The sequence below is a fragment of the Empidonax traillii genome, unplaced genomic scaffold, assembly GCF_003031625.1.
Source record: "Empidonax traillii isolate 1590-97213 ecotype Southwest subspecies unplaced genomic scaffold, ASM303162v1 scaffold224:size737649, whole genome shotgun sequence".
Lineage (NCBI taxonomy): Eukaryota > Metazoa > Chordata > Aves > Passeriformes > Tyrannidae > Empidonax > Empidonax traillii.
In genome coordinates, this window is record NW_020955417.1 from 174,850 (window position 1) to 191,516 (window position 16,667).

The following is a 16,667-nucleotide window of genomic DNA, read 5'->3' on the forward strand; positions in this document are numbered from 1 at the left end:
TGGCCCCCCCTGCCCCTGCCCCTCCGCCGCGGCTGCAGCTGCCGCGGACCCCGAGCGTCTGACTCCAGACGGAGGCGGCGCAGCTCCAGGAGCCACCGGCATCGCCTCGCAGCGGCCCCGGGGGAGCGGGGCTGGCCGGGGCCCCTCGCCCCCGCGGGCCCGGAGCGGGGCTCGGCTTAGGCACCGACTGCCGCCGAGAAGCCTTACGGGCTTGCTGCCTGCCGTGCTTGCTTGGATGAGTCTGCGACATGCCTAATAAGAGACGAGATGGGCCAGGGCGACGAGAGCGACCGCATTGTGATCAACGTGGGAGGGACTAGGCACCAGACTTACCGCAGCACCCTGCGCACCCTGCCCGGCACGCGGCTGGCCTGGATCGCTGAGCCCGATGCCCACAGCCACTTCGACTATGACCCCCGCACGGATGAGTTTTTCTTCGACCGGCACCCGGGCGTCTTCGCCCACATCCTGAATTATTACCGCACTGGCAAGCTGCACTGCCCCGCGGACGTGTGCGGGCCCCTGTATGAGGAGGAGCTGGCCTTCTGGGGCATCGATGAGACCGATGTGGAGCCCTGCTGTTGGATGACCTACCGGCAGCACCGCGACGCCGAAGAGGCTCTGGACAGCTTTGGTGGGGCGCCCCTGGATAGCAGTGCTGAGGACGGAGACATAGATGGCACTGGAGACTCTGGTGATGGTGAAGATGAGCTGGAGATGACAAAACGCCTAGCACTTAGTGACTCCCCAGATGGCAGGTCTGGGGGCTTCTGGAGACGGTGGCAGCCCCGCATCTGGGCCCTCTTTGAGGATCCCTACTCCTCCAGATATGCAAGGGTAAGCTATGCAATCAGCACCCTCATCAAACAAAACACTCGAACCTCCCTGCAGTCCCACTTCCTCCCAGCATCATCAGGGTTATCTCCTCTGTCAGAGCAGAGCAGCCATCCCTGTGTGTGGCCATACAAAAATCATGCAGGGGCTACGGGGCTGTAACCCACGCTCTCAAGCAGGCCTCATGCATGTGGCACGAGTGGACACGAAGGCATGAGCTTGTGTACTCATATGTGGGAGTCCAGAGACCCTTATTTTCTAACAGGCTCCTAAAACTCCACAGCTTGGGGCAGGGTCCCATTCAAGGGCCAGGGAGATCTCCATTAAACCAGGTAATTTCCCTCTGTGCATAGATTTTTAGTGAGCTATCCCTCAGTAAAGAGAGACACCTTCTCCAGCCCTCTGATGAGCTAATGGTTAATCCCTTTACGAGGTGGAGAAATGATCATGGGAGCAGGCAGTCCCATGAGGACCAGGGGATTGGAGAGTTTCTCAGACTGGACTGGAAAGGAAGTCTGTTCCTTTCTCTTTTCTCATACATAGCAAGTTAAATATTTATGATCATGCTTCTCCGCGAATGGGTAATTCAGTTGCCCACTTACCTCCTCGCTCTGTCGTTTTCCCTTGTGGAAAATGCAAAGTATTAATCAGAGGAGAGGGTTTCACTGATGTTGAAGGGACACTGTTTGACAGCTTTCTTGCTTGGTACTGAAGGACAACTCCTCCCCTCGTGGTGCCTGCAGTTGTTTTGGAAAGAGAATGCACACTGGTGCAGTTCACAGCATAGCTGGGGATAAGGATGGTCTGTAACAGTTGCCTGACTCCTTTAAGTAGACACCTTTCATGCTATGACATATGAGGATAATTACATTAATTAGGGCCTGATTCTGCTCCTGAAATTAAAAGTAATGAACACATTTACTTCAGGAACAGCAGCAGGATTAATCCCCAAGACACCCATATTGATTAAGCAGAAAAACAGATGAAGGATAGTGCCTTCACAAAGAAATTCGTTTGCACAGGTTTTATTCCTCCCTTAAATGTACCTTTGTTACAGCTTAATTGTTGCCAGCCCTCGGTAGGGATGAGTGGTGCTTTGGTGGGGGAGGATGATCAGTGTTCCTGAGGAGGATCAAAGAAGTGAGATCAGATTAGGGAGAAAATTGGATGGATGAAGGAAAGAGAAGTGGAAATGCAGGGAGAGGGGAGCTGGTCATGTATGAATGGGTGGTGGAATAGCAGCTGCTGGAGACTTTCCGTCTGAGCAGAGATCTCCAGCAGGGAGACGCCAGGTCTGCAAACTGAATGAATGGGGGAAGCTGGAGCAGAGCCTGGAGTTACATCTTGCTGCATTTCTAACGATTCTTGTTTGCATACCCTTTGGAGACTTCTTCCCTGAACAAAGGAGTTCATGTTTTAAATGAATTTCTTTAAACAGCATGGGGGATAAAGCAATAATAAAATATTTACCATAAGATGAAAAGAGGTTGCTGTTGAATTGCAGCTTTCAAAGCCCTGATTTCTGCCAAAGGAACATGGAAACAGAGAGGGAAGGCTGGTGGGTATCCTTCAAAATGCTTGGTTTCCATTAATCAAGCCCAGTGCTAGCAGGCGTTGATTTGAATAGCAGATCTCTCTGGTACCCAGGAATCTGTTGATAAAACACATTTCAAGTCAAAGCAGTGTGCTTGTTCAAGATTTTGTGGAGTGGTCCAAAAGTCAAAGGGATAATGTTGTCCCAAGGAAAAGGATACAGATGCTAAAACATCCTCTTGCTCAGAGGTGTTATGATATTTTAGGTGGAAGGACAAAAATCTCTAACCAATATTAGGAGTCTTTGTGATGCACAAACTGGATTTCTAGGAGGATATAGATTCCATTTTCTCATTCTCTAAGGATATTTTCATTTAGCAATAGATGTTTTATAAAGTGGTTTGGGTTTCTTTGTTTGTGTTTTTTTGCAGTAATTACATACCATTTATTCACAATCACATGTACATACCTGTTAGAATTTTCAGCTCCTGATTGACCTCTAACTAGTTCTTTCCTTAAAGGGTTGTTCAACTAGATAAATATTTATTCTGGGCAAAGTGTATACTGAATATTTTGTGGGTTAAATATGATTCTTTAACTTGTATCTATGGAGACGTAGGCCATATGCATTAATATTTTGCATGAAAGAGGATGGCTTTCATCATCAACACATGCACACACTGTCCATTAAGAAGACATTATAAGACACTTAACATTTTCTAATAAAAGCCATACGTTATGGTTATGAATGTAAAAGGAGATGGGAGTTTGATTTATTGTCCTGTAACCTAACACAGACATTGCAAAAAGACCTCAAACTCACAATAGCTAATTTACAGTAAAATAATTGATAGCATCATTAACAAGTGAAGGGTATATTAAAGCAATCATTATTAGAGTCAGGCAACAAATCCACTGTTAACTCACTTTTAATTGTGTACACTACTTTCAATTACAAACTGTATTTCAGTTATGCAAAAGTGTAAATTTACATGGTCATTTTGTCCACAAAAAATCACAAAAAATTCTCTTCTTAAATGGAACTGAGACCTGTATTAAGGGTGGTTATTACATATGTTTGGTGTTTACATACGGCACCAAAATGCATGTCAAAATAGCATCGTAATGTAAGCATTAGTTTACATAACCATTATATTGTTACACTTGGGCAAGTAAAAGAAATACAGTCTATGAATATTAAGATTAAATGAAAACCTGCGTATCTGTATAAAGCAACATTGCTCCGGGCTCCATCTGGTGAGCTAATTCAGTGAATGTTTAGGAACTGTCTATGAAAAGCTCAGCATTTACTCAAATCCAGCCATTCTTGGAGGATTTTGATGGACACTGCTTGCAAATACAAGTACATTTGACTGTTTTGCTTCACTCGCACCTGACTCATACTAAATTACATCTGATCTCATTGTAGACAGCCAGAGAAGATTGGAAGTGCACTTGTGTATGTCAGGCAGAATCAGCTAACTCTGCAAATTTTGTTTATTTCTAAACTTACTTTGACAAAGCAAAGCTCCTGGTCACTAATCTTTTGTCTTTCGGTGCAACATAGTCAACAGTTTCTTGTTAAAACAATAGGGGCTGATTTTAATTAAATTCTAGTTTTCAACGCACTAATTTCTTAAATAATGTAGTTATTTCTAAAAAAAATGGAACACTTCCAAAAAATTGCATCATTTTCTATATCTGTAATAACAAAAGGTAGCTTGTTTCAAATCACAGATTTCCTTACACACCTACCCTTAGTAAAATAAAGGTGTTGTACTTTTCCTAAACTTAAAGAATCCACATTTGGATACCAGAAGCAAAGTTGGGTTCCTGGAGGTCTGAACAGAGTAACAGACAAGGTGATGGAAAAGATCTGGTATGTAGAGATACTGGGTGTGTATGTAGATAGGCAGACATCCAGGGGTATTGTCAAAAGGATCTGATCAGGCAGCTAAATATCACTGCATGTCAATGGATATCTCACACAGGGCGAGACATTTCTTTAAAGCTCATAGAACTGTCTTTTTTGCGTCATCAGAAAACTTTGCAAATTTATTTTTCATAAGTAGGTACAAGGGGAGAAATAGAGTCCCACAGAAAGCGACAGAGGTACGCTAAAGCAGCATATCCGAGAGTTACGCTGTAGTAGAGTTCCTGCCCTCTGCACTTACTAGACTTCATTGGTCCTAAGTACACAAATGCTTGAAAAATACTTTCTTGGCATCCTCTCTCCTTTATATTTATGTCTGGTCATGCTATTCTTCCACTAGCGAAGCTCCCACTGACTTCCTGGGGAGTTTGGCAGGCAGGTATCTAACATATTTGTCCCCCTTCCTCCTCCTCCTCCTCCCCAGCGGGATAAGGTTATGTTTGTGTTAATTCACATTCCTTAGGTTACTCAATGTTTGGGAACTCGGAGCTTTCAGCTGAGATTCTGCGCTAGTGCTCACATTCAAATTGGACAGTTAAACTTAATTAATGAACCCTCAGGAAAGCTTTTGTAGTCCTTCCAAATAAAAATTTTTACTGTTTTTAAATAAAAGCTGGTAGGGGTCCTGTGGAAAGTCCTCAACAGCTTGACTTGCTATCCTGGCATATGCTATACTGCTTTGATCTGTAAGAGGAAAAGCAAAACTCTCACTCACCCTTTCCTCATGTTTTCCCTTCACATCCTGCAGAAGAATCTGCTTTCCTCAGTGGGTGATTTTTGAAGGACAAGTTTCTGACACTGAGAAGGAGACAGGCAAAAGTGGTAAAGAGATGAGAAAAAGATATTTCCCAGAGATTTCTTACTGCTTTCTTTTGTACATTCAAGAGCATTCAACCTTGCTATGTTCATTTAAACTAATTTCTCTATAAGCTACAACCCGTAGGCATGAGAAGGTTTATGGGATCCTAGTTCCTGAATAACCATACTGTCTTGAGGATTAGAGGCTGGGTTGATTCTGCTCATTCTTTACCCCTGCCCAGGACAGCTAAACTCAGGAATTGAGGCAAGTATCAGGGAGAGGGAATAAATACTCATCATCCTTCACAAGGGGAGCTTATTTCATAGCCATCTGATGCAGGACATATTTCGCACTGGAGCGTTCCACAGACAGCAGTCTGGGGTCTCCCACCAAGGGTGAGCAGAGAGGGAGAGGATAAGACTTGCCCCACACGCTTTCCTCTACCCACAGGACCCCTTCTTCTTCAGGGACAGATTGTATCAAAGGCACCCTGATGGAGCTGCTCTCCCACCTTGGGTCTTTCTGGAAGGTCTCTCCTGCAGAGGCATATCTAATCCTGCACTGAAGCTGGCTGCAGGAATTCTCACCATACACTTTGACAATTAACGAGACAGCCTAATTTTAACTGCACGCTGCATTACAGCTCTGGAAAAATGAGAATCTTTCAACATTAAATGAGGTTTCCCTTGCACTTCTAGTATAATGGAATTACAGACATCTATTAACTACCATTCCATCATTCATTATTAATATGGTTCCTAAAATTCCATTTTATTCCTATTTTCTCCCATCAAGGAACATGTTACTGCAAAACCTTACATAACCCATTAGTGAGCATGGTAGTCTTCTCTGCATCCTGACCAAAGAAGCCTTTGCAATGCCAGTTAGAAAGTGTTCTCTGCTCACACCAACTCTTACATTCAGTCTCTATCAGATTGGTCAAGGTGGGGGCAGGCATACAATAACTCCTGGGAATTGTCCCTCCGACTTCAGAAGTAATAAATTTTTAAAAGAACATACACACACACACAAATTAAAAAAATATCACAGCAGCCATGCAGAATCATGACTTCAACAGTACGAGTTGATCAGAAACACATAGGAAGTGATGTTTGCCCAGAATATCTTACAATCTCTTTGAAGTCACAGTCTCACAGGGAGATGAGAGGGATGATGTTATCCACCTGACGAATCCATGGCTGCCTAGTACAGACTTAACAGTTTTAATTCAAGGACTTTTTAAAATCCATTTTCCTATTTCCAATTTTATTTCTATTATTCTAAAATCTTAAAAAAGAACAGCATCTGTTGCCATTTTAATTTTTTTTTTTTAATCTTACTTAATTTTAATGTTTCTAGGTTACAAAATTTACTTGATTTAGCCAAGGCTGTGATTGTATGGATCATACCATCATATGCATACACATATATATGCCTTCCTATCACTGCCACCTCCTACGATGCTGAGTGGGATTTCCATATGAGGAAGGACTTCAAAATTAAACCATCCCAAAATATTTCTGCAAATGTAACCGTGGTGCCACTGAAATCGATATGAATTTAGTGACTGGGTTCAGAATGATATTTGGTCCCTTCTATCTTTAATCCATCCCTATGTGCCTTCAGTTATTTTCTTTGCCCTTCTCCTGACATTTGCTATTTTGGTTTTGGTTAGGGCAGGAAAAGGCAAAAAAATACTGGTATTCTCTGTTGGTATGTCATGAGACAAAGGATAAAAAGATCTGTGGATCAGTTATAATATTTCTATAGTAGAATTGCTCACGAAAATGTGATATATTAGATTATACCTAGAAAAACTATTTTTCCACCTTGTTTTTCCCTTCTGTTGTGCAGTCTAGTATTTAACAATAATCATCTTTTTTATTTGTAAAACTACGTGACTGATCCGTGTATATTTATAGTAGTACTTTAGTAAAGTCTATACATACTGCCTTTCTTAACATAAGGAGAGATGTTAGGAAATCAGCAACAGAGGGCCCAGCCTTACTGTTACTGAAAGTCAGTGCCAAAATTATCACCAGCTTCAAGGATAGAATTGATTTTTCCTGCAGTATGGTTAAGGATAACAGATTAATTGCAGTGTACTGCTTCTTTAATAGATGCATTGCATATTTCTATTTCAAAGCACCGAAGTGCAATAGATCTTAGCAATTTATTAGGAGTATACATATTCAAATACATTTTTTCATAACCTTTTAAAGACATGAGCATCTTTAGCACACTGCATCAAAACACAGAACTCTGATACTGACAAAGCTCATCATAATCTCGCTGGCATTTTTTACTGCACAGGGCTATAGAATACATCCCGTCAAACCACATGACTTCTATTAATGTTCAACTAAATCATATCCAAGTGTTGTGTTTCATAATAAAAGGGGCAGGCAGGGGTATTCAAATTGAAAAATTGGGCCCTAATTGATAATCAAGTGCATAATTCTTTCTTGTACAAATACAGATGGCAAAACTGAGTTTCCATTTTGTATAGGCTTGACTGTATGAAATTTCAGTGCATTCTTGGGAGGTAAGACTAATAAAACAGCCATTTTGAGATCTTTGCAATTGTCTTACAATTAGCCTCTCAGTTACTACATGCTGAATTTGATCTGAGGAAAGAACAGTTTAGAAGGCTGACTTGGCTTTCTCTACTGAATATTGCATTACATAAATATGTGATTCACTCCAAATGGTACACAGAAGTGTTAGCATCAGATGAAATCAGAGAAATCTATGAATCTTTGGAGAACCACCCCCTCCCCCTGGAATATAAACCAAATGCTGTCATTTCGAGAATAATTTTTACATTTCTCTCCTGTGCTCTCTAAGTCCCCAGATTTTGCTGTATTCACTCCTACTCCTGTAGTGATAGCTTACTCCAGGAATATCCTCGTTTCCTGCAGGCTGAGAACAAGGTACCACCCAACACGGGTAAAGGTGAAAGGACCAGGCCCTAATTGATTTTCATTTCTTTCATATAAGATTTATAAGATATAACCGGGGTGCTAATAAATCATGCTGTAAAAATTATGAATAAATCTCAGTCCAAGGCTTTTTGCAGTGATTGCTTATGATGTAAGACCCTTTAATGACAGTAAGTTAAAATTGCATTGTAATGGCCTTCTGTAAATGCAATAAATCTCAGGTTTCATTGCACTGCAGACAGCCAGCAATGTGTGTGCTGCACATGAGCTTCCAACACAGGCACACACTGCTGGCACACACTTACGTAATTATGTTGATACTTCGGGAGCAGCAGTAAATCTCAGCACTGCGAGATTTGAGAAAACCTTGGGTCAGGACCACTGTGGTGTTGTGACTACATCAAATGGCTTAAAATATCATACTGACTTTTTACTTGAAAACCTGGGAAAGAATGTCCCTTTTAAGAAGCAGTGAGATGGTTTTAAATAAGAACAGCAAAACCTAGGGAGTCTTATAATTTTCAGAGACAAATAGAAGTTAAAGCATACATTTTTGTCTGCACAACCAAACCAAATCCATCTTCTTTTAAAAAATTAAAAATGTACGTGGAAATACACTGATGGCATAGTAGCTACATGTTTCCACTTAAGCAGAATTCTTATTCCTGCCCATCTTTGCCCTCAAAAAACATTCTCAAATACAGAGGGATCTGGTCAGTTCAGGTTGCTTATCATTTGAAACACAACAGAAATTCAGGTGCAGATTTCACTCTGAAAATTCATTACAAAAACCCTGTTCTATTTTTTCAGTTTGGATTCTTGCAGTCTTCATTACACTGGATCAATTGACAGGTATAGATGGTGGAGGCCAGTTTTTTTTTAATTTACCCAGTTATTAATTAAATGAAAACCTTCAGTCAGAATGCTTCAAATTTGATAATAGACTTCAAAATAAAATTAATAGCGAGATATCTCTAAAATGCTGAACACCTACAACCTCCAGTGAAAGGGAGGTCATATAGCAGAAAAGGACGCAGGCAAGAAGTTAAGAGACCATCAGTAAAATCTCACCCCACCTTGTAGGGCCAGTGCCCCAGTGATCACTGATTTTAGTTGTATCCAGCCAGAGACTCAGGCAGACCTATTTCAGGTAAAATTTTTCAGGACAAGGACAATTGTGTAATTGCCACAACACACAATGCAAAAGGGCTTGCCTTTACAGCAGCCTTTGATCCCTACTCTAAAAACATGACAACATGATGTCAGCCACATTGTGCTATTCCTGTTTCTTTTTTTAGCATGGATCTCCCCATCACTTCTAGTGTGGAGTTCTGCAAGAAATCTAGTGACAGTACGTTTTAGCACTTCTTGGGAATGTGTCCCGCATAATGCAGAACTGATTTTAACTCAGGGGTTTTCAGCAAAGCCCTTGTAAGGACAAACCAGGAACAATCTAACCGTGCTGTGATAGCTTAACCAATACCTGAGGCCATCGCTGTGGGTGGGTGCTTGGTTTTCTGGTTTTGGGGCAGTAGCAGATCAACTTAGATCTGAATTTTGCTTAAGCGATATTGAAATTTAGTGTTCTGTTGTTTGGTGTTCAGTTGGTGGGAGTTCACTGTCTATGGTACCAAGAAGTCCCTAAGGCGCTAGTGATTTTATTAAAAGACCTAATGTAAATTTCAAAACTGTATAGATTACTTGAAATGTTAGTTATGTCTAAGCAGCAGGAAATCGTTAATGCAAAAGTGCATTCACTGTTATAAAGAAAGCATCTTTTGGAGAACCTGCTTCACTAAGCAAAGAAGCTCAGTTTTCATTGTGTCAGTGGCATGGAACTAAAGGCAAATAAAAAGTTTGAAGTTCAGTAACATTTCCGCAGTGTCTTCCGCTCCAAACCTCAAATTCATCTTCATATACATAGCACCATCATCTATAGCAACTCCTAACACTGCACATTTACTGTTCTCAAAGGATTTCTTGGCTAGGGCAGCAGGCTACACCTTTGTTCTTACTAGGTGATTTTTAATCTTCATTCAGAACAGTCCACACGTCCTCAGACATATACGCACACCTACATGATGGGAATTTACTGGGAAGGAGAAAAACCCTAAAAAAGTTCCCACACCTGAGATCTGGATGAAAGATTGCAAATAACTGAATTACTGCAGTTTATCAAGTGAGCATTTGTTAGTGGATCTGACCAACATCATTATCTGTGCATCCTACTTGCATGCCTATCTTAGCTTGAAGAAAAATCCTCTTGGGGAGCATCCACAGCATGCCAGGAGTACAACGGCAGGCTGTATACATATAGCTCAGCAAATGAACATTTACAGGGGCACAAGCACACAAACACCATGTTATATTAGCTCAGCATGCCACATCATTCGGGAATGCTTCAGCCCTTCTCATTTTCTGTGAATTTTACTGTATGTGAAATCACACAAGACATTTAATCTTAGCATGTCATTTTCATAAGGAAAACAACATTTCTCAGATTACTTGCCTTGTATTTTTTCCTCTCTCCCTTACTATATGTTTATTGCAGTAACTAGCACAATAGGGTTATAATTTCTGTGACACCTCTAAATGCTATTGCCATAAGAACATTAAGTTGACAGCATCTACGGGAAGACTTTACACTATACTCAGATGTAATGTTTCCCAAACCAACCTGGGCTGGAGCAGAAGGTCACCCAAAGCTATGAGTTTTCAAAAGGTGCAGTATTCTTAGGAGCTGTGACATCCAGGGCACGGACAGCAGGGCTTCTCCATCGCCTTCTTCTCCATCACTCCTGCATCACAGGCATCGAGCAGTCACTTCCTACATCTTCACTTCTGAGGGCAGACTCACGAAAGGATGTCGCCATGAGAATTCAAACTTACAATTCCCAGGACACTAACCCTGCAGATTTAATTTTTTTAAATGCATATTGAAATTTCCCAGTGCCTACAGTATTGTTTCTGCCTGTGCCCAGAACTGCTTTTGTACTGTTGGGAACTACCTTGCAGCAAAGCCGTGTTAATACCGTAATTTTTCTTCACTATTAGGAAAAGTCCCTTAAATGGACTTGCCGAATGCACACAGAATCTAAGCTATTTTCAAAAACATGCTCAAATAAAAACAGGAGATATTTGTAGTGTGAAAGAGTCCCCTGGATGCAATAATCCAGTAACTACAGTTTTCTGCTTAGAATGGGAAATTTCAAGTTTAATGTTTTCCTCCAACTGCAGGATTTCAAATTTTCATCTGTCTCTGCTCAAGAAACCTCCCACTTCAGCTGCATAATCCAGGCAGTTAGTGAAGCTCATCCACTTTGCACAGCAGGAGGAATTCACAAACCAATATATTGGGTACATGGCAAAGCAGAATTTCCCAGTAATATGGAAGTAAGAAGCTGTTCCTGTGTGGTAATTCTGGCCTACTGAATTCAGGAAGATTAGTAGCAGAAAACATATATACAACTGGTCTTTTATTTTCAATCACTCACAATTTGGAATCCTGTCCCTATCTAGGAAATAACCATGTGTTGTCCTCATGCAGTTGAGTCCAGGGTGAGCCATGTACAATGATTTAGGGATCTCTGTGCAGCCCCTATGGAGAAAGAATTGACAAAATACATGGAAAAGTATGAGCTGATATGGAAAAGTAGATGATATGCAGAATTAGAACTTTTTTCACCCCAGAGTCTGAGCAGTTCTGCCATCCTGCAAAGTGAGCTCCCAAGTCAGTGTGAGGACACATCACATAATTTGTTTTGAAAAGACCTATGTTTCCCAGGGCTATCAATCTGTCACCTCTCAGTTGTGCCATGTAAACACAAGCACTCTTAAAATCTCTGAAGGCTGCCTTTTCATCAATATTTTAACATAAACATTCTTTTAATTTAAATGGAAATTGATCACTTACATTTTATTACTTTTTAATAAAAATGCATTATCACTATTAAAGGAAAGCAACCTCAGTTAAACTATTGCCAAGATAAATTTAACTTGGAAAAGCACTAGAACAAGTATTTGCTAAATTAGAGCCTTTTACAGCACGTATGCTTTAGTTCTGGTGTTAAAACCAACACAGAAGTGATCAATAGACATTCTAGCTATTACATTCACTGCCTTCATGATACACATAAAACTAGTTCAAAATCTTACTGGAAACTGTGAAGGGTATATTGTTAAATATCCCTCTCTGCTCTAATTTACCTTATATAGGAGACTTGCCAGGGGCTCTAATGAAGCAGAGACAGTTTTGCAGTTTTACCATCTGTTATCAAATCTACTCCTGCTATAACAGAAACACAGTTGTATTAAAATTTAGGAGTGACAAACATTGAAAAAAATATTTTCTTTCATTGTTTAAATAGCTTTTCTGGGTAGTCGGAAGAACAAAACCTTTGGACAATAAATAAAACATTTCAAGACTAATTTAATCAAAAGACAAGATATAGCAAAATAATAGTGGTAGAGTAGATCTATATAACCACAACACAGGTATAAATAAGAAATCACGTTATTTCACAACCTTTACATTTAGACCTTAATTCAGGATAGCATGTCCTATTTTCATCTAGAAGAAAAAAAAACAAACAAACAAACCCCACATATTTGAAATGTGAATGTCATTGAAAACTTTAAAAATGCTACATCTATGCTGTCTAATATATGATGACAGGACCAAATTGTAGAAAACTTAGAAACTGAATCCTCCTAACCCTCTTTCCATCCTAAGTAAGGACCTTCAGGGTAAAAACTCCAAAGAACACTACAGTTTCGCTTCACTTGTGTGCAATGGACTAAAAATGAATACTTAATATTTATGTGAATCATTGTCAGTGGCAAGTAAGATGAAGTTTATAAAAATAGATCCAAATCAGGGAATGAGTTTTAAGACTCAGTGGGTAAATGCCTCTTTACGTACGGTATTATTTATAGATATTTTTTAATCTGTTCTGTCATCTTGTCTCTTAAATTATTAGAAAGGAAGAAAGAAGGAACTACGGCAAATGTAGATAAAAGAAAAATCTTAGTGGGAACTGTGGCAGGAATATGAGCAAAAGCCAGGAAGTTTAAAGCTTGTGTTCCCAGGCCCCTTGCTTCCTGTATGTTCTGCATGAAAACCGTTCCAGCCCGTTTTGCACTTTCTTTGAACTAACTATGCTGTTACAATAGGAGGAATAGTGTTTTCAAGATTCTGTGTTTGACATCTAAAAGACCTGGTACCACATTTGAAAACAAGCTTTGAATCACAAGCCAGTTTCAGGTGTTGGGCTGAGTCTTGTCTCTGTGGTCCTGTGAAGTGTTGGACATCCTGCAGTAGCCAAAGTCACCTTTCGATATAAATGTTGAGCTCACAAAGAAGGCACAACAGACATTTCAGCATCAAATCACAATTTTCATACGTCCCTTAGAAGTCAATGGCAGCTGCAGATGGTCTCTTCAAATTGATCCCCAAAGATTCTAAGTATTAAAAACTTAAAATGTCCATTGTGGTAGCTTTGTGCATCTATTTACCGTCATCTGATAAGGAAACTGCCAGTACTAATATCTCCCTTCATCAAGAAGGTTCTATGAGTCTCGATCGTTTATGAAAATACTTTAACAAACTTCTACAAAAAGGACAAAATATAACCGAAATATGATTAGAATTTGAAACAAGTACTCAATATTGAATAGCAAAAAAAAAATAGGGATAAAGGTCATCTTGTAAGAAAATTCAAAGGAAGGGGGCATATCCATAGAACTTCTGCTGTTTTCATGCAAACAAGGGAAAGTTGTTTCACATTCCTGTGAAATGGAATCTGGGAAGGTCACCGTTATTTTCATTCTGCTAGCAGGTGGAGAATTCTCCTTTGAAGCAATTAAAGCTGTTTCTTCTTTTATACAGAGACTCACACAATATCTGTCAGACAGGAATTAAAACAGGATAAAGCTACTCTGTTCCCTGGATCTACATGGTTATGGAATACTGCATAGGGGGACTGTGTATCCATAGGCTTTTGCTTTGATCGCTGAAGTACCATCTTCATAAGTACCATCTTTCATACTCTCTTTATCCAAGTTAGATTTCAAAGTACCTGTATGTCTGCTGAGAACACCACACAGAGTTGCCCTTTGATTTGAAGTCATTTCTTGCAAATATAAACTTTTCCTGCTCTTGACTTCAGCAACAAGGTCTAACTCAGACCAGTGAGAAATTAGATCTAATATTTTTGTCCTAGTTATCCTAAATCTGCTTTAGAAGTGAGATGTACATGTTTACAGGTACAAGAACTGTGGTAAATTTAAACAGAGATCCCAGCCATGAATGTTAGGAACAATAGCTTTTCTTTTAATTGTCACGAGGATATCTGAATATATCGTTCATCCCAGTAGTCAACCAGGTTTTATTTAGCAATGCCAGTCTAACAGATGCAATTTTCACTCATGATAACTGTGGGCACATCAATAATTTTAGCAACTGCAAAACTCATTGTGGAAATACTTTCCTGTGACATTTCTTGCTCCTCACTTTGACAACTGCAAGGGAAAGAAAAAAAAAGAGATTTCTACTATGAGCTTGTGCATGACTGCCCAGATGCAGCAATAGTTTGGTCTAAAGACCTTCTTACAAGAGCAGTAATGTAAACAGATGACAAAGGTCTCAGAAACACATCCAGAAATTATGTGTGGAAACTACATTCACAAGCCTCGCACCATGTGTATTGAGAGACCGGAATCTATATTTTGAGAGGAATATCAATAAAGACTTAAATACAAATGAAAAAAAATACCTTCTCATTTACTGCCTGCACTGCATATGGTGCTAGCTGTAATCAAGAAAAATTTCAGGATAACATGAAGCTCTCAGGCTGCATAATTCCTGCTAGCATTCACTGCAGTCCTATTAAAATCCCCACAGGCCACAAAAATGTTCTTAAGCCAACTCACTAGCCCAGATTATGAATCTTCTAGTTAACAAAACTGACCACAGGCTCGGCAGCTTAGGGTAGAATTTTTTTTTTAAATACACCTACCTTCATCAAAATGCTAAGTGGTCACTCATTTTTCAGTCTCCCACTGTGCTGAGGCAATGATTTTACATTACAACACACACACACACAGAGTAAAGCATGAGCCAAAAGTGAAGTCACCACGCATGTCATCAGCCCCTCTAACATTTATCACACAGGCTTACTTGTCTTTCAAATTCGGACACTCATAAGGGTTGCAAGGAAGTGAAAAGATCGATGCATCGATCTTAACGGGGGGTTGTGTTTTTGAAAGTTTTGCAGATGATGTTTGAGAAGCCTTCTCACAATACACAGACTTTTTGGCTAAGAAACCAGTTTTGGAGTATCAACAGTATTGTATGTATTCCACAGTTTCAGATCCAGAGCTAGAAAAATAAATGTAGATACATTTTGGCAAGAAAAGATGTTTTTTTCCTCCCATTTTTCTCCTTCTTCTCAAGTAACATTTATTCCAAGTTTCTCCTTTTTCGTCATGAGAAAAAACCCAATGTTTTCCCCCTCATCCAGTATTAGTTTCTTTTTCTCTCCTCACACCGACTTAATAAAAAAGAGAAAATGAAAATGGTAGTCAGAAAGAAAAAACAAACCAGCAAAGTTTAAGAGGGAATGACCAGGAGATAAAAAGGAAATAACTTTCTGCACAATATTTTGCTCAAATCTTCGGATAAGGAAAAAGCCTTGCCGGTTTGAAGTCTGAAGGACAAATATGACAAACTTTACAGAATGTTTTCAAGGAGAAAAAGGATCTCTCTTTTTTTTTTTTTTTCCAAATTGTTTTTATAATTTCCATTGAGTTATTTAAAAATACACATCACCTGCTTGCAGTCCTTTTGCTTGTACGTGGTGGGGGGGGCGGTTGTTTGTTTTTAAATTAGTTGAGAATAAAACCAGGTTTCTATATAGGTCAGAAAAAATTTTCTTCTAATGATTCTCAACTTGGCACTGTGTTTTTCTAGCCCTTTCTGGACATGAAACCATTCTCCCTTTTAGCAGCATGAACATCTTGTCCGTCTGCTTGTTCCTCTTTCTGCCAGAGGCTGTGGCACAGATTCTGGTTTTTAAATGCAGTTTGAATTGTTGTTGAATATCTGCTCTCCTGCTCACAGAGAAGGGGTGCTGTGCAGTGGAGGAACTGCAGTCATCACCAGGCATGAGATGGATACTCTCCTGAAGCAGAACTACAGAAAACAGTGGTTGCAATGCAAGCAAGGAGAAGGAAAATGCCTGGAGTGGGATGTATCTCCTACAAATAGGAGATGAAAGGAGGCTTCAGACCCAGGGAAAAAAATACTGTAGGGAGAGGGAAGTCTCACCCCACAATGTTCACTGGACATTGAGGAACAAACAGAGTTAGGACCCTGGAAATGGAAGATAGGATGACAAATCACCCGCTTACTAGTAGGGTAACAAGACTGTCAAGAGCTTAAAATCTCAGACTGTAGCCACTTACAGCAAAGCCTTTTTCAGCAGGTGAGAACAACCTAATCAGAATAATTCTGATGAGTTAGCAATATGTGCTACCTTCTGCATGAGAGCTCAGGAAGAAGCAATTTGCAATAAGAGATTTTGTGGTCAAAAGAGCACATTTTGCTCTTGCAAGCTTGCCGAAGAAT

The 16,667-nt window shown here is 40.0% G+C and overlaps 1 protein-coding gene across 5 annotated transcripts in view; it reads left to right on the top strand.

Annotated features, from left to right (window-relative positions):
* Positions 1-80: 80 nt before the first annotated feature.
* KCNC1 (potassium voltage-gated channel subfamily C member 1) overlaps positions 81-16,667 on the top strand; it is a 127,365-nt gene continuing 110,778 nt past the window's right edge. For 2 of the 5 annotated variants that reach the window (XM_027887901.1, XM_027887906.1), the window contains exon 1: positions 83-837. In XM_027887901.1, the coding sequence (XP_027743702.1) occupies positions 268-837 (570 nt within the window). In that variant the 5' untranslated portion in view covers positions 83-267. Of the gene's footprint in view, positions 838-16,667 lie in introns of all 5 variants that reach the window. The other 3 variants (XM_027887905.1, XM_027887902.1, XM_027887904.1) reach the window with 3 other exon arrangements.